Below are 21,955 nucleotides of genomic sequence, written 5' to 3' on the forward strand. Positions count from 1 at the left end.
TAATAACAAAAGGTGGGATGGGTTCGTTCGTACTAAAATTGTATCACACTAGATACCTTGTTTAAACCGTTTTTTTGTATTGATTTAATACCGAAAGCATATTGAACCGTTTTTTCAAATACCAAAACCGTACCATACCGTGTAAATTTAGTACAGTATGGTTCTAGTTTTTTATATTTAAAATTGGTACCATACCAAATTACCGAAATGGTACCGATTCACACCCTTACCTAGACGTTGATGTGAGTAAGATGATTTTCACATGATTCTATATGTAAGTCATGTACCATCATACACAACTAATACTTCTTAACCTACCGTTTGTTTGTTGGAACAAGGGTTGGGTGGGAAAATATTTGAAAGAGCAAGTATTTTTTCAAAAAATTTAAAAATGCAACTTGTTTAGTTCATTGATTATGAAAGTTGGTAAACAAGATTTCTTAAATTAAAAAGTTTAGTTTTGCATTTTAAAAACCTTACAAAACAATGAGTTTTTGTGGAGAAAAAAAAAATAGTTTGAAAAAATGTGAAAAATAATAAAGTGAGACCCAATATTTAACATTTTTCTACAAAATCATTTCTTTTTCTCACATTCCCTTACATATAAGACCCACGTATTTACTTTTTTTCCAAATAAAAAAACGGAAGTGAACAAATAATCAAAAGCAATGAACAAGCGCTACCTATCATGGTTGATTAGCTATATGATACCCGATACGCTTCATGCATATACCAGTAGAAGGTCTTCAATTGTTTACCAGAAAAGGTCTTCAATTTTTAATTTTCTTTTTGGTAATAAGGTCATCAGTTAAACTATTAAAGCCCGGATGTTGTTATCTGCCCGACCCTTCGTAAAAAATTGAAAATACATCACCAAAAAGTAACGACGATATCCAGTTTTGGTGAGTAACAGAAATTTTGAAAAGTTATAGTTTGTTCATAATCAGTTTCCTACTCAGTTACTTTTCAAAACCCAGATAATCAAACTACTAAATTACTCTTTTGAGATGTTACTTTTGTAACTTTCTTCCAGCATTAGGAATTTTGTTCATAATCAGTTTATTTATTTTATTTTTAAAACCCAAATCGTCAAACTACTAAATTGTTCTCCTTGTGATGTAACTTCCATTGACTCCATTTTCTATTGGTGCTTTGAGAGGTGCATCCTCTGTCTGAAGTTGGAAAAGTTAACACCTGCTAGCAGCATTAGTTCTAATGGCAGATAAGAAAGATGGCCATAACAAGGTAAATCGATTTTTCAGATCCCCCAATCCCATTTCCAGGAGGAATTTCTGTTTTTTGCTTTATCTTCCAATTTTTTCTTACATCTAGCACTTGGCTCTACAAACATGACAGGCCATTGTGCTGGAGATTAGAATCTCCATGCACTGTAAAGCATGCGAGAGAACAGTAGCTAAAACCATCTCCAAAATCAAAGGTGTTAGTGTTCCACGGATCCCTAGCTCTCAAGCATATAAGCTCAGTTAAAAAATGGTTTTCTTTCAAATTTGATTTTCCTCTTTTTAATGTGAAGAGAAATTAATATCAACATTATGTTTGGTTTGGTAATAAACTGGAATCAGGGGTGGAGAAGTTTACAACGGACATAACAAAACACAAGGTTACTGTAACAGGTTGTATTAACCCCAGAAAGGTCCTGAACAGGGTTCTAATCCAATTATGTTTAATGAATGGGATCAATGTGCAATTTTTACAATGTTTAGTGATGACAATCCTAATGCATGTACCATAATGTAGAGAGGAAAATAGAGAAGAGTTGCGAGATGAATACAAAGATATTATCCCCCAAGTTTGGTTGGGTTTGGATGCCTAAATTGGAGTTGTTTTATTAGGGGTTTTAGGGAGTATCGAAATTTAAGAAAACACTTGTATCTTAAAATTGGATGTCGGAATTGAAATTGGGGTCTAAAGCTCATTTGGGTTGGGGGATGATGTACCCAAAGTTTGAGATAGATATAATGTTCAGATTGGCGTAGATATGACCTTGAATTTTGGGTGCCTTGGGGATGATGTAACCCAGGGTTAGGGTTGGATATCCAGGATCTTCTAGTGAGGTTGCAGCAGCTATTTAGGGCTATTAGAGGTTTTGGCTAGGGTTTTAAAGGGGCTAAAAGGTTGCTGAAACTTGAATTTCAAATCCTAGTTGAACTGGGATTCAACTAGGGTTAGGGTTTGGGGAATTGGGCTTTTGTTCTGCAGTCTAGAAGTGGTAGTGCCTCTAATCTGCCAATTTGAACTGATTTAGGGAAAGAGGGGTTAAGGTGTGAAGGAATTAGATGTTGAGATCTTTTTAGTATTCAAATTTTCACTCTATATCCTTTTTATGTTATTAGTACTTCTTGAATTCCTGTTGGTTGTGTGATTAGGAAAACTAAACATTTTTTCAGTTGAATGCACCAAAGCTTCTTGCTTCATTGTCATTAGAAATGCCCTCTGTGATAATATTTCTTAATCCTCTCATTGATTTTCGACACTCATTTGTAGGCAAAAGGGGATGAAGATAAGCCTGGATTGGAGGCTATGTTGCAAAAAGTCTTGCAGCTGTATGCTTCCAGAGTTCTCTCCAAACGTAGCCTTGCAAAGAAAGGCACTTGAGCTAACATTACTTAGCTTGAATGGAGTCAACATTTTTTAGGGAGCTTAAGTAAGTTAAGTTTTCCTTGGGTCAGAAAACCTGTCTAGAATAGAAATGGGTGAGAAGTTGTACAAAGCAAGTGTGAAATTGTGAGTTGTGACAAAGAACTATGTTATGGGATATTGAGGTTTCTGTATATAAAGTGGCCAACAGTTACATGTTTTGCTTTCTCACTTGTTTAGCTTTAGCCTTTGGCCAACTATTTAGGGAGGTGGTGCTTGCTAATATGATGAATTAGTGTTGTGATCATGTGAATGGCTTAGTGTTTGTTCTATTTAGGTTAATTGAATTTGTCACAAGTAATTTATGTCTATTCAGACTGGTAAGCTCTGAAGTGCCAAGGGAATAAAGCATTCATTTTCAAGTTTTGGGATGTTGTGAGGTATTGGTTTTGAATCATGTGGGAAAGAATATGCATGGTTACTGACAATTTAGTTCGTGGAGTTGATTATTGCAAGATCATCATACCAGTCGCCGGCGGAATGGTTGAGATTCATCTTCCTATCACCATGCCCTCAACGAGCGCTTTTCGCCACCGTAAATCTCATCTTCTTGTTCGTCTTCTTCGTCTTCGCCGTCCAAAAGCTTTATTCCAAATTCCAATTCCGCTCTCGTGGCATTTCCGAATCCTCTATCGAGAAATCTCTGCTCGAAAGAAAGAGAAATCATCTCAAAAGTACTCCATCGGTTCAAGCTCTCCTTGATTCTAACGGTGTTGTTAGCAATCTCTTACGCTGCACTGGGCATTCTGACCGTCACCAGAAGCACCGAACCAGAATGGAAGACGACTCTTTTTTATTTTTTATTTTCAAAATAGAGTTTTGGTTTTGTAATTTTATTGTGAACAGTGCAATCGGATTTATTCCCACTTAAAATTAGTTTTCCTTGCACATGAGTAAAATCAATTAATCAAAAATTCAACTTTTCATCTTGACCATTCACTGCTTGGAGCAGTGCCACGTAGGCACTGCTGCCAAACAAAATCCTGATCATTAACGTTAAGCATCATGTAAAAACGTCGTTGGGAAGATCATTAACGTTAAGCATCATGTAAAAACGTAGTTGGAGAGATCATTAACGCTAAAATAACAGAAAACAACGCTTAATAGTTTACATAAAATTCTCGCCAAGAAAAAAAATAAATTCGATTCGAGTAAGCAGGGAGAGAGAGACAAGAATCAACTAAGGTTTTCGCCAAACACATGACGAATGTTTAACACTCAAGTGGATCACCTAAATTCAAAATTTGAACTCAACTTTTGAAGAGATAAAGTGCATCACAAATCCAACCCGCTCTCTCCATTCACTCTCTTCTTGTGTTTTTCTCTTGCTGTTCGCAGCGTTTTGAGACTTAAGAGTTGCGATGTCGATGCTCGCCAGATTCAAAACCGAGAGTGATCGAGTGAGGGGCCTAAGTTTTCATACTAAGAGACCGTGGATTCTCGCAAGTCTTGACAGTGGTGTGATCCAGGTTTGGGATTACGGGATTGGTACTCTTATTGACAGATTTGATGAGCACGATGGACCCGTTCGTGGTGTTTATTTCCATAATTCTCAGCCGTTGTTCGTCTCCGGAGGTATGGAACTTTGCTACTTCTTGACCTCTTCGGTGCTTTGGTCTTGTTTCAAATCAATGTTAGTATAAAGCTGTTCCTCTTGGATATCCCATTTTGTTTTATGAGTCGATTCATTTCGTTCGCAAATCATTTGCTTCTACTTACTCTCTGTCTCATAGGATCTGATACTCTAATTAAGTGTTTTGTTGCGCAAGAAAACGATCCTGTCAATGGATGTGTTTTCTCAATCTTAGTCATTGTGTTGGTCAAATGTTTTCTCTGGCACTTTTTCAGTAGGTAACTTGTGTATCGGTGATGAAGTTAAGCTGACCGTGTAACAGTAAATTGTACTTATTGTAGGTATCTGGTTGTGGATTCTGGTAGTTATGCTAATACTCACTGTAGTGACTGCTTTGTTGGTTTTACTTTTCATGTCCTGTCTATTCACTTTAGATGCACATTTTCTTGCTTTATGATTAAGGGTGGCGTTTGCAGGAGATGATTACAAGATCAAAGTATGGAATTACGAGTTGCACGGATGTTTGTTTACTCTTCTCGGGCATTTGAATTACATTCGTACTGTACAATTCCACAATGAGGCCCCGTGGATAGTTAGTTCAAGTGATGATCAGACTATCAGAATATGGAACTGGCAATCTCGTACCTGTATTTCTGTTTTAACTGGACACAATCATTCTGTCATGTGTCCATCTTCCATCCTAAAAAGACCTTCTTGTCTATGCCTCCTTGGATCAAACAGTTCGTGTTTGGGATATTGGTGCTCTGAGGAAGAAGACAGTGCCCCCTGCGGATGACATCCTGCGGCTGAGTCAAATGAACTCCAATTTGTTTGGCGGTGTTGACGCTGTGGTCAAGTATGTCTTGGAAGGCCATGATCGGGGAGTCAACTGGGCATCATTCCACCCCACCCTGCCTCTAATTGTGTCTGGAGCAGATGATCGCCAAGTGAAACTTTGGCGTATGAATGGTAATGATTTGAAAATCTATTGTTTCTGTTCTTCTTGAGCTTCCAGTTTTACCATTTGTGTCTATCTTTTCTTCTTGCTTGAAATTTTTTGAGATCATGCATTAAGTCCGGGCTGTTTATTGTCTTCAGATACAAAAGCTTGGGAAGTGGACACACTGAAAAGACACAGGAATAATGTCTCATGTGAGATGTTTCATTCTAAACAAGACATTATTTTTTCCAATTCTGAGGACAAAAGTATTCGTGTGTGGGATGTAACAAAGCGGACTTGGGTTCAGACATTCCAAAGGGGGCATGACTGCTTTTGGATTCTGGCTGTTCATCCAGAAACGAACCTTCTGGCAGCTGGCCATGATAATGGTATGATAGTTTTTAAGTTGAAACGAGAAAGACCTGCTTTTGCTGTGAGTGGTGATTCTCTGTACTACGTCAAAGACTTTGACCGTTTCCTTCATTATTATGAGTTTTCAACTAAGAAGGATGCTCAAGTGATCCCAGTAATTCCAAGCCATGGTTCCACCAGCCTGAATAAAGGACCAAGGACTATGTCTTATAGTCCTAGAGAAAATGCCATCTTGCTCTACTCATATGCTGATGGAGGAGATCCCCATGAGCTTTATGTTCTACCCAAAGACACTGTTGTAAGGGGTGATACCGGACAAGATGCAAGAAGAGGAACTGGGGGGTCATTTGTTTTTGTGGGATGGGACATGTTTGCTGTTTTTGTGGCACAGAACAGGTTTGCTGTTCTTGACAGAAGCAACAACCAAGTATTGTTCTTACTCATGCAATGTTCTATGCTGGGATGGGTAAATCTGTTCTTGCTCATGCAATGTTCTATGCTGGGATGGGCAAATCTGTTCTTTCATTTTTCATTTTTCAGGTTATTGCTCATGCAATGTTCTATGCTGGCACAGAACAGGTTTGTTTTGTCAGATGCTTTTTCATTTTTCAGGTTCAACATCTTGAAAAATCTGTTCTTGCTCATGCAATGTTCTATGCTGGGATGGGCAAATCTGTTCTTTCATTTTTCATTTTTCAGGTTCTTGCTCATGCAAATTCTATGCTGGCACAGAACAGGTCTGTTTTGTCAAATGTTCTTTCATTTTTCAGGTTCTTCACCAACACTTGGTTGTTGCTTCTATCAAGAACAACAAACTTGTTATATGCCACAAAAACAGCAAACTTGTCCCATCCCACAAAAACAACTGACCCCCTCAGTTCCTCTTCTTGCATCTTGTTCGGTATCACCCCTTACAACAGTGTCTTTGGGTAGAACATAAAGCTCATGGGGATGTCTTCCATCAGCATATGAGTAGAGCAAGATGGCATCTTCTCTAGGACTATAAGACATAGTCCTAGGTCCTTTATTCAGGCTGGTGGAACCATGGCTTGGAATTACTGGGATCACTTGAGCATCCTTCTTAGTGGTGTTAAACTATTAAATTGTTCTCCTTGTGATGTAACTTACATTGACTCCATTTTCCATTGGTGGGTTGAGAGGTGCATCATTTGTCTGACATTGGAAAAGTTAACACCTGCTAGCAGCATTGGTTCTAAATTAATGGCAGATAAGAAAGATGGACATAACAAGGTAAATCGATTTTTCAGATCTCCAATCCCATTTCCAGGAGGAATTCTGTTCTTTGCTTTATCTTCCAATTTTTTTCTTACATCGAGCACTTAGCTCTACAAACATGACAGGCCATTGTGCTAGAGATTAGAATCTCCATGCACTGTAAAGCATGCGAGAGAACAGTAGCTAAAACCATCTCCAAAATCAAAGGTGTTAATGTTCCACGGATCCGTAGCTCACAAGCATATAAGCTCAGTTAAAAAATGGTTTTCTTTCAAATTTGATTTTCCTCTTTTTAATGTGAAGAGAAACTAATATCAACATTATATTTGGTTTGGTAATAAACTGGAATCAGGGGTGGAGAAGTTTACAACTGCCATCACAAAACACAAGGTTACTGTAACAGGTTGTATTAACCCTAGAAAGGTCCTGAAAAAACTAAAGAAGAAGACAGGAAATAAAGTTGAGATGATTGGGGATGACAGCGGTTTGAATGGTGATGTTTCAGCAAAGGGAGACTCCCCCAAACAGGGTTCTAATCCAATTATGTTTAATAAATGGGATCAATGTGCAATTTTTACAATGTTTAGTGATGACAATCCTAATGCATGTACCATAATGTAGAGAGGAAAATACAGAAACATCATCAGTCAGAGGAGACATCAAAATGACTTCACATCTAACCCGGAAGGTGAGACCAGTTTTCCCCAACGACTGCATTGCCCTTATGAATCATTAATTTTTGCAGTCAATGACAAACAACATACTTCTCTTTTTGTAACATCTCATGTGTCTCTGTAAGATATCCTTACCACACAAGTAACGTTAGAAGAGCAGCAATGGGTGACGAACATATGATTCAATATCGAATCTTACCAACGGATCAACCCCATTGACAAACTGCTGGTGCCCACTAGAATCAAGCCAAGCTCCTTATGGTAGGTCATGATGATGGTGGTATCCCTTGGAACAGATGTTCAAGTGATGATAGCATGCTTGATCAGAGAAAATCTCATCTCATCATATACTAGAATAGTACAACAGAATCAGTAGAAATTGGTTAAGTAATCCTTCCAGAATGAACACATTAAAAGCATTCAGTCATTTATAACATGATTTTTGTTTCGCAAGCTACAAGATGACACTATAGAAAGAATGCAAAAAGCGTTTGGTATCTACAATGCCATAAAAGCTGGTGGAGTATACAAAAGATGGGAAGAGAAAAGGTCAAAGGAATTAACTAGGCGGTGGTTTGCCAGATGAATTGTTAACATGGGACGACTTGCAACATAGATAAGGCCAAGTTGTTGACTTTGTGGTTGTTTGATGACTTACAACTCCAGTGCTGACAAATAGTGGTCATGATTTACAGAGTTGCCTCATTGGTGTGAGTTGTCTCGCTAGTGGAAGGGGCACATGTGCTCTGATCAATGTCCCACTCTCTTGATATTCCTACAAATATTAAATGTTTCAGCAGAAGTTATAATGCACCAAAATTTTGCACATAATAGAAGTCAATGTAGACATTTTGGTGATACAATATAGGAAAGAAAAATCAGATGTTTCAATGTTAATTAAATTCCATTGGATGATGTCAACACTCAGCAGTCACAATTATTAGAAGCATTCATCTAGCTGCAAAGTCGGCTTTAGAAATGTAATAGCTTCGCGTAGATTCACTGTATGCTGCAGTCATAGATAAATATTGAAGGCTGTTCTGCTATTACTTGGGAATGGGTTTACTTCTAATGGGTTCATACTGTAAGGGGCATAATTTCAAGGTCAAATATAAGGGTATCCCAATAGGGGCTGATGTAAATTCCTTTCCTCATGGCCCTTGACAAGTATCAGGAAGTCTAGTTCCAACTTTCAGAAGAATTTTAAAAGGTGTCAAGAGGGTAGGGATTTCTTTCCCTAAGAATGGACCTCAAGTTAGGAATGCTTAAGTAGGTAAAATCTTTTCGTTGTACATGAGTCCATCTATATAAAGGGCATTACTGTTATACTTCAAGAGTATGATTGAGTAGATCCGTGTGATTGTGGAGAAGGGAATAGATCTCTCATCCGAAAGTTTGATGGGCAAACCTGGTCTGTTTGTAGTAAACACTCTCTCTACTGTCTCTTCTCTTTATCCTCATCTTCATCAAGGTTTTGTTCATCATCCTGTGACCCCATCTGATTATCTAGTCTTTCCCTAATTTATTTCATTACTTATAATCAAACATCATTTACTTCCAAACTTTTATCCACACCCTTCCTTTGTAGTTCGACCGTGAAAATCCAATACCCCAGACTGTCCTACATCACGATGTTTAAGGTGAGAAAAGTACAAACAATCACTGACACAGAAACACACTAGCAAAAGAAAAAATAAAAGAGAAAAAAAAAATCACTAGCTATTGCTGTGAAGAGCTAGCACATGCACTGTAGTAAGATTCTCTCATCACTGCAATCAATCCTGTTGTAATGGTTCCAAAAGGGGCTATGCCATCAAAAAACTAGAACCCCTTGTTTTGGTGTGGTTTTGGTTGGCTTGACATTTATTGTTTTAAGAATGGAGAAATGAAATACTCACAATTAAACCAAACAATCATTCCTGGAACAATTGGTTTACATTATTTGGTTTTGAAGTGGTAAATTGGTAATGAATATGCTTAATGTAGGAGTGTAGGACTGATAGTTCAAGTTTTCATTCTTTCATTCAATCTTATGTAAATCCATAACTTGCATTAACTGTACACATCTACAGTTGGTTTTTGCTCTTTCTTCTTCAGATAACATGACATCATCCTGAAAACTACTATTATTGGTTTATCTTTCCTGCTCTAAACAGGTACCTCTCTCTCTCTTTTCTCTCTCTCAAGCACGGGACCATGGGCTGAATGCAAAACCTTAAGTTAGCAACCAGCATGTAACTCTGACCAATGTTAAACCTTGAAATCATTGGTATGCAGATGCAGAATAACATAAAAAATAGATTGAGGTCAGGATTAAATACTCACAGTTCCTTCCACCATTCCAACCTGATGTATGGTATTGAGGAGTTCTCCCTTTTCAAATGGGACAAGAGCTTCTACCCATACCATAGAGTCCTGTTCAACATTTGGAAGTAAGGAAAAAATTCTCTCTTAATGTCAGGGGTCAAAACGGGAATTACAATCCTAAAAATAATTCAACTCCATACCTTCAGTTTTGCATGAACTGCATCGCAAAATTCCTGTAACCCATTGCCATTTAAAGCTGAGATGCAAATGACATCCTCTCTTTCCTCCGCCTCCATCTTAACTTGATGAGGATTACCGACCTTATCAACCTACAATGGAAAAGATTTAGCTCATCTTGTCAGGACTGTAGCTTTCATGCACTTGCAAAGCTAAATGAAGCTGGATGGCATTATTAAGCACAAGCATGTTTAATAATCATTGCTAACAGTACAAAATGGGCCAGACTCATGAAACCCATAAGAAACATAAACTAATAGTATAAAAAATAAAAGGAAGGAGCAGCAAAAAATGACAGAGGCCTAAGCACCAAAATGCATCATAATTCATAACTGAGCCTCAGGCTGATCTCAAGAAATAGGTGTACCAACACCAGCATCACAACATTATAGTTCAACTAAATCAGAACATGGATTGCTCTCTACCAAGCTCTTTAAAGGAGACAGGTCTAAGTTAAGCATGTCTCGGTTCACCACTTCTCATATGGTTATCTTAGGACTTACAAATGCCTCTAGCTCTTTTGGTTCTTTCATTTAAAAATCAGGTCACTTCTCTGAACTGGGTCATTCGACTCTCTCAAAGTTTATCATGAATCCAGCCTACTCCCGTTCCAGCAGTAATATTGTCATTTCCTACTGTAATCCTTCCTAGTTTTCCCATAGATCCATTCAACATCTTCATCCCTACCATGCCAAGTTTATTTGTTCGACACTATTTCAAAACCCAGCATTCCGCACTGTATGTCATAGCTGCTATAATGCAAGTTCTATAAGGTGGGAGTAGCGGCCTACCAAGCATCAAAACCTTAACATTAGCAGAAGCCATCATGCTGGAGGATCAACATTCCAGCATGCATGCCATGCAAGTACGAACATAAACTCTTTAACTAATCAATCAAGGTTCTCTTATGGGTAGACTGGATGCTGAAAATCTCAAGCCAGATCCAGTGGTCAGATCTGCCAATGTGTACCCCATCTGAACAAGGATAAGTCAAAACCAGTCAAAACTACGAGAAACCAAGGTTATATTACTGGCTAGAAGATACAACATTGGCAAAAAAAAGGTTTTCTGAAGTAAAAATCAACATTGGACCCATAAAGCCCTGATTTCCAGCACTCCTAGCGGGAACAGGAATGTTAATATTCCATGAACAAAAAGAAATAGAATAGATACCCCTATAAGGAATCAAAACAAAGAACAGCAAACGCTAGGGTTTCTCACCACAAGGTATTTATTGGGTTCACCACCAACCAAACCTTAATTCACCACAAGGAAGGCATGACACCATAGGCAGCACATACAGTCCTTTTACATCCAAGTCGTGGGCTAAATAAGCCCCAGTTCTTTTACTTATGGTAACTGTAAAGTAGAGTTGGAATCAAGCTAGGACGAAAGCCCTATAACTTAGGCAACAAGAACTGTCCAGAGAAAGAGGGGGGGGGGGTTTGCTGCAGCCTGCACCTAAACAACAACCCCAGGGCGGGAAGCTCTCCCACAGGAATCAATTTCCCTAAGAGAAAATATCCACCTGAACTGAACCAATTGAACCACCAGTTCAACCTGGACAAACTAAAACATTTTAAGACAGAAAATAAACACTTAAACAATAAAACAAAGTGAACCCAAGTCTTTAAATAGGGTAGGGCACACTAAGCTTGACATTTGTTGAAATTCCTACTCTAGCAAGGTCTTCAATTCTGCATCACAAACAATCCTCTGGATTTGACAAATTCAGTCACGGTCCCCATCACATATTAAATTTTATCTGTCTGATGTCTGTCAGAGCATAATTACAACTGAAACAACTCATTTCAGCAAGCTTAATGCAGTAAATGCATGTAACCTTTTAGGGCTTCTTCTTTTGCGTTGTGACACAGTATTGTTTCCCTTACTTAATAGCTCAAGATTTTGGGACAAAGTGGTTACAACATGTTAAGAAAGCAGAGGCCAAGTGCGATGGATTTGTGTTGTTGTGCCACTGTGTTTTGATATCCTTGGTGCCACATGCAGAACTGTGTTGTGTGTGTGCAGATGCACATGTGAGGCTTGCACATTCTGGAAGTGGGGGTTGTTATGAATTGATATACATTGTAGTAGCCTTGACAGCTTAGGCTTTTCAGATAAGCACTGTAAAAGGACTTCTAGATAAGCTGCTGTATCCTGCAGTATGGGAAATTGGAAGAAAACCAAGTGGCAGTTGCAAGTATTTGAAAGCAAGCACATATCTTTTTTCAACAGGCACAGAAATACTTAGACTTGACCAAATGACCAACCAGAGAAAAGAGAACATTTTATGGATGAGTGGTGGTACTTTAACAATATCTGATCATTAGTTTCATTTACAGATGCCTTTCACTACTGGGCTTCAAGGATATTTTGATAATATAACTTGCTGCTTTTTCTCTTTCTTCTTTTTTTTTTTTTTTTTTTTTGGGGGGGGGGGGGGGGATGTGTTTGACCTCTAGCTCTGGTAGTGGCAAAGCACTACTGACTGTGCTACTGAGCAATTTACAGGCTTGATAGGGACAGCTAATGTTTTCTGTCATGCCACTCTTTTGACCTCCGATTGAGCTACAGCAACGTAGATGGCCAGCTAGGGAATTTCTCACTTCATTGGGATTCTACTCCAATAGTGCATCAGTTGCAAATAATCATGCACCCAATCACAGAATGCTAAAGCAAAGGAATAAATTACACACACCCCACTAAACCATATCCAGTACTCGATGGCCATGAAAAAAACATATATACCTTGTTCCAGACCATCAACTTTGGAATTGATGCCACATCCAGTTCAGATAGAACTTTTTCAACAGCATCTATCTGTTGCTGTGCCAGTGGGTGGCTGAAGATGATGATAAATGATCAAAGAATGATATGGAACACCGTTATCCACAGAGGAATTAAACTATACCTGATATCCACGACATGAACCAAGAGTGATGATTCAGATATCTCCTCTAGGGTTGCTCTGAAAGCAGCTACCTGTGAATACAACAGAAACCTAAGAGCTATTCATGGTTTCATGCTACTGAATATACTGAAACAATCAACCAAATCATCACTATAACTAACTAGCAAAAAAATCACAAATCTACTAGAGAGATTGCAAAGTATGAAGGGGAAAAAAACAACAGTTATAAGATATGTATTGAAATTATGCGAGAGCTCACAAGTGTAGTTGGTAGCTTTTGGATGAATCCAACTGTATCTGTCAGAAGAAACTGCTTCCCGTTTTTTGACTGTATCACATATAGAGAAAGCATATCATTTTATTGTTTGAAGAGTAATGAATGTAAAAAAGATCATCCAATGACAATTTGCATGGAATATTCTGAATCTTTTCAAATTGGGTCAACAAGAATTCATGATTCGTGACAATATCCAGGGTAAGAATCAACATATACACAAGAAAAAAGAGAAAGAAGCAGAAGAGAGAGAGAGAGAGAGAGAGAGAGAGAGAGAGAGAGAGAGAGAGAGAGAGAGAGAGAGAGAGAGAGAGAGAGAGAGAGAGAGGAAGCTCATACTTATGTGGTAATCTAGACCAAGGCAAGCATTTTTTTTTTTTTTTGGGGGGGGGGGGGTTTAAATTAGAAATTCATTGCCAAAACCCCAGGGGGAATACACAAGGAAAAGGGAGTGGGGAGGGGAGGGGAGGGGGAGTGCCATACAAGCCCCAAGACCAAGGAGACAGCCTCGGAGACTGCAAAAAAGAAGAACCCAAGCAACAACTAATAACAATTAGCCTGGTCCTTGGGGAATCTAGGCTGAGATTTAGGCACTATATTTGATGGGGACATCACATGTCCAACCATCATTTGTTATTACTAGAGACAGAGACGACGGAACCTTTCAACTTGGTTCCGTGAAGCATATGGAGATATCTACAAGAAAGGGTCATTTGGACCCTTAGGACCGTGGTCTGTACCACATTTTTTCTTTCGTTATATTAGTATTAGTAACATTGGAGTATTTGGGATTATTTACCGCAAGGGTAGCCTAGGGAGTTTCTTTTCATATCTTGGGGGTTATGGGATTTTGTTATCTTAAGGTTATTTCAGGAAGGTCCTTTTTCTTGTTTCCTTCTATTTCATTGGGATAGTTTTAGGAAATCTTTTTCCTTTATTTTACCAACCAACAACAAGGATCAAGGCATGAAAAATTAGAAAGAAAAGGAGATCGACGACTCAGCCCCTTCCTCTCCTGCTGGTGGAAACTCCCCTTCTTCCATCTCTTGAAAAGTATGTCTTCTCTCTCTCAGCTTCTTTTGATCTGAAAAGAAAATCCTGCATTCCCCTTTTCTAGAATCGGTACTTTCTTTGCCTGATTTACCCCTATTTCTTCTCCTCTCTTTTCCCCTCATTCTCTCCTGCTTGTGTGAGGTTTCCTGCTTCTTTCCTTCTGTTTCTGTACTGTAGTCTGCTGTTACCTGTATCCATTAGTCCTGTCCTCCTCTTCACTCTATTGACAGCTTTGCTGTCCAATCATTATTTCTTCTCTCTTCTTTTTTCCCAAGGATCTCACAGCAGTCCCAATTCTGTGGATAAGCTTCCCTCCCCCCTTTCCCTTATTTTTCTGTTCTCCTAGTCTTATTTCTACTGCAGAAATTTTCCGCCATCTTTCTTCAGTCTCTTTAATTTCTAACCACAACTTTCGGCAGGGATAACTCCCTTAATACCCTACAGTAAGCCCTGCCTTCTCCCTCTTCTTTTTTTCCTTTATTTCCTGTTGACTATCATATTACTGCAGTTTCTGTTTCTAGCACTTACCCATATTCTCTGCAATATTGATTTTGCTGTCTTTCCATGGCAATACCCCTTGCTGCCCTGTTTCTATTGTTATGTGAGATTTCTGCCTTGCCATTACTTACTGCTGGTTATATTATTTCAGGTTTGTTAGTTTAGTTTATTGGTGCTTGGGTTAGGTTTTAGTTCTGGTTTGAGGAGAGATTGACATTGTTTACGTATTTTGCCCCTAATGGATTAATAAAGCATATGACCTGTAGCTGAATTTTTTTTAATTACTGTGAAAGCAATTTCCCCCTCCCCTTGACTAGTTGTGTGGATTGACTAAGCTTGATTCGGTCTGTTCTTCTTGAGTCTTTGGATTAATATTTGTATGCTATTTATATTTCTTATTGCTGAAACTATATCCATAGTAAATTTATACTGTTGGTCTCTGTGCAAATCCCTCCCCTAAACCCTCCTAGTGTCTTAGTTAGCTTAGGATCTGGTTTCTTTGTAGAATACCCTACTTTCTAGGGCTGTTCTACATCAATATTACTTCGTTTTAGTCTTCATTACAATGCAAACTTGAACAGCATCAACATTAGAAACTGTAGTAGTAGAGTTCCATCACACACAGGGCAGCATGTGTTTTTGGAAACCAGAAAAGGAAGAAACCCTAAAAAGGTTCTAAAAAACTGAGAGATCGGACTGGGGTTTGAATTATTATCCAATAAACAACAACCACAACTAATATCACCTACCAACTCTAGCAACTAAACACAATTGCCTTAACAATCATGTTCAATAATTGCTCTCCCGCCACGCTTTGCTAGTGCAGTAGCCTTTGGCACCAGGTTTGCCCTTTTCTGTGCTAAATTAATTAAAACTTTTCAAGGACGGACAGTTGTTCACCATAGAATTCACCATGTGTTGCATTAACATCTAGGCTAGCATAGTTCTAGAAGTCCCATCAAATTGCTCCAACAGAAAATATACCCATTCAGTGAAACCACTCCTCCAAGTTAAATATAAAAAATGTTCTTCATAAGATTTAAAAAGAAAAAACAACTCGGAAGTCACCATAGAAGTCAAGGACGGACAGTTGTTCACCATAGAAGTCACCATGTGTTGCATTAACATCTAGGCTAGCATAGTTCTAGAAGTCCCATCAAATTGCTCAACAGAAAATATACCCATTCAGTGAAACCTCTCCTCCAAGTTAAATATCTAAAATTGTATTTCATAAGATTTAAAAAGAAAAAAACAACTCGGAAGCCCATGAGGTTCTCTAAATATTAACTGACCTGTACCCTTCTGGTAGTTGGATCAAGCGTTGCAAATAATTGATCCTCAGCAAGAACATTTGCCCCAGTCAATTTATTTAGCAATGTACTCTTTCCCGCATTTGTATATCCCACCTGATACATTTTAGAATGTATACAGAGCTTATTAACCAGAATGCAGATGTTTGAACATTTCTAAAAGAATAAAATCCATATTGTTACTCACCAAAGACACTACAGGAACTGGTACAGAACAACGCCGGCTTCTATACTGTTTTCGATGCTTTCGAACAGACTCTAACTCTTTTTTTAAAGAACCAATCTTTCCACAAAGAATAGTTCAGTATAAAGGCAATTTCACATGACATTCATAGTGGGACGCAATAACATTATAGAAACTACGTAACAGCAAATTCCACTAGAACTATAAACATTACTTTCATGATATCAAGCTACAAAGATGGTATAAATAAGATTCTTTAAACTTCAAAATGGACCACTTACTTGAGTTCGTAAGATACGCTTGTCCACTTCAATCTGCTTCTCACCCATACCCTTCACTCTTCCTCCTGCTTGACGCTCAAGGTGAGTCCACATTTTTGTTAGGCGTGGAAGTTGGTATTCCATTTGTGCCAATGCAACCTAAAGAACGAGTGTGCATCAGTATTCACATATGATTTAACACTTCAAATTTGTCAAAAAAATGCTCATGCATTTGCCTGTAAAGCTGCTTCATGCGTTGCAGCTCGTTGATTGAAGATATCCAGAATGAGAGCAGTTCGGTCACAGACTCGAATATTTCCACCAAAAGCTTTTTCCAGATTACGTAGTTGCCTAACATGAGTTGATATATCCAGTAAGATCAAAATCAACCATGAAGTTTAAATAGGCACATACACGCCTTATTTTAAGACATGGCCTTACAATAAAAGTCATCAAAAGAAGACCTGTATAGCAATTAAGGATTTGAGTATTTGATAATTTGGTATCCATTATCATATATTTATGTTGGAAGGGTGATTCTAAGAGATGTATCATTTTGGTTTCGACTGATGTACACTACAAATACACATGGAAATGGTCATGATACAAACGGAAATACACCTTTTTCCTCCAAAACTGTGCGGTATTCTTCGATTCATTTTTGAGAGTGGAACAGAAGCCCCAGCTCCAAAAGTGTGAAAAAACTTGGTTAAACAGAAGATTTCACACCTGGTTGAGAGTTTCCATTCTTCCGGCTTTTTTGGTTTGTATTGATGATATCAATATGTATCAAGCTGTATCAGCTGACACATATCAATACATACTGATACATATAAAAGCACCCACATAAACCTCCACTGAATGTATTGTACTGGTTGTATCATATCATATCACAAGTACATTTTGATACTTTAAAGTTTAAATGGTATCAAGTTCCTAGAAATAGAGAATACTAATAAGCCAAAATCTTACTTCGAGCTCAATAATATAACTAACTACAGAAATTTCAATGAAATTTCAAATTGCAAGCAAAATATCACCATATCTTTACTTGTCAGCATATTTAGATCTTTTTTCAGCCAAAGTTTGAGAAATTCCATGAATTTGTTACTAACTGCGGAGATAGTAGACTTAATATTAAGTTCATCAACAAGAGTACGTTGTCTGCCTCTCCTCCCTGCAGTTCTTTTTCCTTCACGTCACATGATATACTTAACCTGCACTTTCTCCTAATGTCATCCTTTTCTTTCAGAAGAAACAGGAAACACTACCATGAACCCAAGGCATTTGATTTAATTTGAAAACTATACATTTGCTAAAATTAATCAAGAGGCAAGGAGGCAAATAAAGGAAGCACAGGCAGTTTCAGGTGGCAAAATAAACTTATTTCGTCTTTATAGAGAAACTGAGTTCAACAAAATGGAAATTCATCGGTTAACTTCATCTACAAACTTTAGTATGGGTTCTTCAATTCCTTAAATGCAGCCAAATTGTCCCCAAGTCGCTTCAATATTCGCCTAAACCTTTTGCAGGTTCTCTTGCACAGCTTGAAGTTGCTAGCAGATAGCAAACAAGAGAATACGATCCACAGTATAATGGACATGGTTCTGAAACCGTTGAAATTCGGATTATGGATCTCAGTAGCCAGTACACCCAACAGCTAAATCTTATGATCATATCCAGGTCTATCACAGGGGAAAAGGAAAGATAAGGTTGACATGCTTCTAAAGAGGAAGTGTAGGTTGAGAGAATAGAGAAGAAATAGAAAAAAATACTGTGGGAGATGAAAGACAGTTTTTACACTATACTGTTCAAACATAATTTTAGTCCATTTTTTTCAGAGAATTTTTTTATATAGAGATCTTATAACCTTGTCCATCAGTAACATTCTTTCAATACCAACCTATACATCACTTAGGTATTTGGGGGCACGATAGTAACTATTGTAAACAATCCCATAATCTGAAACCAAGTACCAGAAGAAAGAAGAGAGAAGAAGAAAGGCAGGTCGAGAGAACAATGGGAGAATAGGGCAATATAGTAGAAAGTATGTTACCACACCAGCCAACACAATTTATGCTAAATCAACAGAAAGAATTACAGAAGGAGTCAACTAAGCATAAAGTCTAAGAGGAAATTCATTTAGATAGGACACAGTTAACTGAAGATCAAAAGACATAAGGAAACCACAACAGGGGGACTCCCCCTATGGTGTTGCATCATATCTCATAATATCTCTAACAACCATAAATGAGAGCAAAAATAGAAAAAGAAAAGAAAATTAGTGGAATCTTACCCTGCCGAAAGCTCATCATCAAATATTACAGTCTCAACATCCAAGGCAAGAATGGCACTCTTGATTTCAGCAACCTTGCCAGCTCCAATATATGTTCTTGGATTTGGAGCAGCAAGTCTGTGCAGTAAATACAATAACCATTCAGACTACCAAAGGAGGGGAATGAAGAAAAGAAAAACTAATATTATAGGCTGTAGTACCATCGGCAATTTTAGAAGAAAAAAGCTAGATAAAATAGAGAAAAGGAATCTTTAATATAATCCCTAAACTTTAATATTTCAAAACCTCCATGCTGCTGCTGCAGCTTTTGTTTTTTGAGAGAGAAAACTTTAAATCTTCATAGGAAGATGAGAGGAGGAAGTCAACATATTAAAAGGAGAGCAGATACCAATTTAACTTATCTGGTGTTATTAAGATACCTCATTTTTTTTCCGTAAATGAAACTAACCCAAGCGCAAAATTCAATTCTAAATACAAAACGTCACTTCTTAATGCAGGAAATAATGAGGTTAAAATTACAACCTTACTCTATGTTATTATGAAGAAGGATTTACAATTCTTCTATGTAACAAACATTCTTCCCAATCCAAATAGAACCTTATTTTAGTTTATCTACAGAGAACACAATCCATGTAGACCATTTCTCCCTCAGCCTATTTCTTATGTTTCAAATTGGATGGACCAGGTTATGAAGCAACCTTGATCTTTCACCTCCAACTTCTCTATGATGGCAGTAGAACAATAAGAAGATTAAGATGACTACTAGAAGACTAACAAGTAATCTTTCTTTATAGAATCTTCCATATAGATATAGTATTAGTGATTGCTTTTCATTTCTATCTGTGTAATTTCGAATTTTCCAACATCTTATATATGTAGCATAATGGGATGGGAAAAGAAAAGAACTATTTTCAGTTACCACTTTTTCCTTGATTTACTGCATGTTTAACCCAAAACCATATGTAGCACTTAATGTATGAGAGAATTGGTTCAATCCACCAACTAAGCTAGCCAGTTAAGACTCGAGTTTTCAGGGTTGACCACCACCATAACTGACTCGTCTCGAGGGAGTTGGGGAAATTTGTTAACTCACTGCGTTTGAAAGAAGAAAAGCAGTCGTTTGGGCAATTTTAATAGTACCTCAACCAAAGTATTGGTTCATGGATAGTGTCTCCCTCGATTATATTGGCAACTGTTCCTCCCAGTATCAATCAATTTGCGTTTAGAGCTGGGAGAAGCATCTTGTGTATCTCATCGCTAACATGAACTAGTATAGTAATATTTAGCAATCATAACTGCATAATACAGAACCAAATGGGATGTCCAAGTCAAGTTTTCTCATATGGAGTATAGCTTAACGGGCGGATTCCTCTCACTCACTTCTGAGATGAAGAACCAACAACAAGAAGTCCAGCAGTGTCGGCGAGTTGTGCTAACTCCTTGAGTGATTCCTCGGTACCAAATGAATCGTCATGCACACCTTTCCGATCAACCCCAACGAGATAGGCTTTTTCTTCAAAGACCTGAAAGAGGTTTAATGATCAGGGCTCAGCAACGCATTCGAATATGGTTAGCCGTAGTTAGCTTCTCTACAAAATTCAAATGAGATGCTACAGCATCGAAACACCAAATCAAGTATTAGGTTGGGATAGTGAGATACAGAGATTTGAAAATCGACCTCTCGTCCGTTCCGCAATTTGAATCTGTCCTCATATCTTTTATCATCTTTTAATTTCTCATTGTCTCTGCTTGGAGACGGTTCTGGTGGAGTTTGGGCATTTTCCGGCTCTCCAAGAATAGCGGAGCCATTATTATCGATTAGCTCCTGGTTCTCTTCTTCGGAGCCACTGTCGACTGGTTGGATTTGTGGTGATGAAGTAGTTTCGAGAGACTCAACTGTAACGGCCTTAACTTCACTGATAACTCCGAATCTCTGGCATGTGACCCTCCGAGCATTCTTTGGTATCGGACTCTGTTGGAAAACTGCCCTTCGACTTAACGGAGGGAAGATTAAGGACCGCAAGCAGAAGCTCATGGTCACTGTAACCAACTACAACGAAGACATTACCGCCGAAAACAAAGATCAGAACATATCCTGTAATAAGTGTCCAAATATCCAATGCTCTCTAGAGCGTTACTCGTACGGGTCAAACTGGCCCGGCCGGATCTTTCCAAACCCTTTCGTCTCTGATCCACCATATTAACCGCGGACGGGGAGTAGATAAAGTGAGGTACCGGATCGGGCTGATCCAGATCCGGCATTTCTTTGGCGCTAGGGACCTGACTCCTGAGTAGGGATTCTTACTCGCGGTAGCCTGGCTTGTTAGATGCTTGCAACATGTAGAAGTTCCGATCTAACGGTTACTGAAACCGCGGGTATAGATGTGAATAACGATTTTCTCGTAATGCCCCCACTAAACTAACATTAGGCCTTCGTACCAAAAAAACGATTTTTTTATATAACATTTGGGACCGTTTGATTTTCAAAGTTTCGTTTTTAAACCCAAACTCTGTTCAACCGTGTGTGATATGGACAGATGCAGGTTCCTTCATATGAGAAACGCGAAATTCCTCCTATGAGCTGCTGATTAGTCCCACCACTCAAAACCCTAAGATGGCCAGCAGAAGAATCTTCATCTGATTCTCTGAAATTGGTACTCATATTTGGAGAAGGTGGTGGCTGAACGGCCGTGAAAATTTCTTAACTAAACCTCCAAAATGAGTCTCCTAATTTTTCTCCCATTACTTTTTTGTTAATTATTTAAACCTTCCATCACCGGTTATGAAACGACGTTGAGATTTCATAAAACAAAAAAAATAACAGAAACCTCCACTCTCTTGAAAATGTTCACGACTGGTATTTTCTTGTTTGATGTGAATCCACATGTAATTGGGATGAGAACTTGAGTAGATTCAGTGATGAGTTTGTAAATTTAGATATATTTACAAGTTTACCCCATGTTTTCCTAAGGTTGGATCAAAATTCTTACACGTGGCAAGCATCTAACGGTAGAAATACCGCAATGAAAATTTCCTGAGGAGACAGAACGTCAGAACGATGTACGAAAGTGGGGTCGGGTTGGCATCCATTCAACATGTGACACTTGTCAATTTGTTGTAGTAGTGGATCGGATTCTTCTTACTTACCGTGTGGCATCCAAATGGCCCG

The 21,955-nt window shown here is 38.3% G+C and overlaps 2 protein-coding genes and 1 pseudogene across 3 annotated transcripts; 2 read left to right on the forward strand and 1 right to left on the reverse strand.

Annotated features, from left to right (window-relative positions):
• Nucleotides 1-3,781: 3,781 nt before the first annotated feature.
• LOC149016956 (coatomer subunit alpha-2 pseudogene) lies at nt 3,782-6,483 on the forward strand (annotated as a pseudogene). The gene is made up of 3 exons (XR_016172967.1): nt 3,782-4,233; nt 4,708-5,200; nt 5,330-6,483. The product of XR_016172967.1 is annotated as a coatomer subunit alpha-2 pseudogene (transcript).
• Nucleotides 6,484-6,919: 436 nt separating this feature from the next.
• On the forward strand, nt 6,920-7,408 carry LOC149016957 (heavy metal-associated isoprenylated plant protein 19-like). Its single transcript, XM_089151258.1, has 2 exons — nt 6,920-6,986; nt 7,132-7,408. Exons 1-2 carry the CDS (start codon nt 6,932-6,934, stop codon nt 7,398-7,400), a joined length of 324 nt encoding a protein of 107 aa, XP_089007384.1. The 5' UTR covers nt 6,920-6,931; the 3' UTR covers nt 7,401-7,408.
• A 464-nt stretch (nt 7,409-7,872) lies between these two features.
• Nucleotides 7,873-20,876, reverse strand: LOC149016958 (GTP-binding protein, HflX). Its single transcript, XM_089151256.1, has 13 exons — nt 20,465-20,876; nt 20,167-20,309; nt 18,787-18,903; nt 16,727-16,841; nt 16,512-16,649; nt 16,234-16,329; nt 16,029-16,142; nt 13,171-13,239; nt 12,912-12,982; nt 12,749-12,842; nt 9,961-10,089; nt 9,779-9,868; nt 7,873-8,228 (listed from the first exon to the last, which is right to left on the reverse strand). Exons 1-13 carry the CDS (start codon nt 20,819-20,821, stop codon nt 8,136-8,138), a joined length of 1,626 nt encoding a protein of 541 aa, XP_089007382.1. The 5' UTR covers nt 20,822-20,876; the 3' UTR covers nt 7,873-8,135.
• Between the last annotated feature and the right edge of the window lie 1,079 nt (nt 20,877-21,955).

Source organism: Hakea prostrata, chromosome 4 (assembly GCF_041222555.1).
Source record: "Hakea prostrata isolate BN-2017 chromosome 4, UWA_Hpros_2, whole genome shotgun sequence".
NCBI lineage: Eukaryota > Viridiplantae > Streptophyta > Magnoliopsida > Proteales > Proteaceae > Hakea > Hakea prostrata.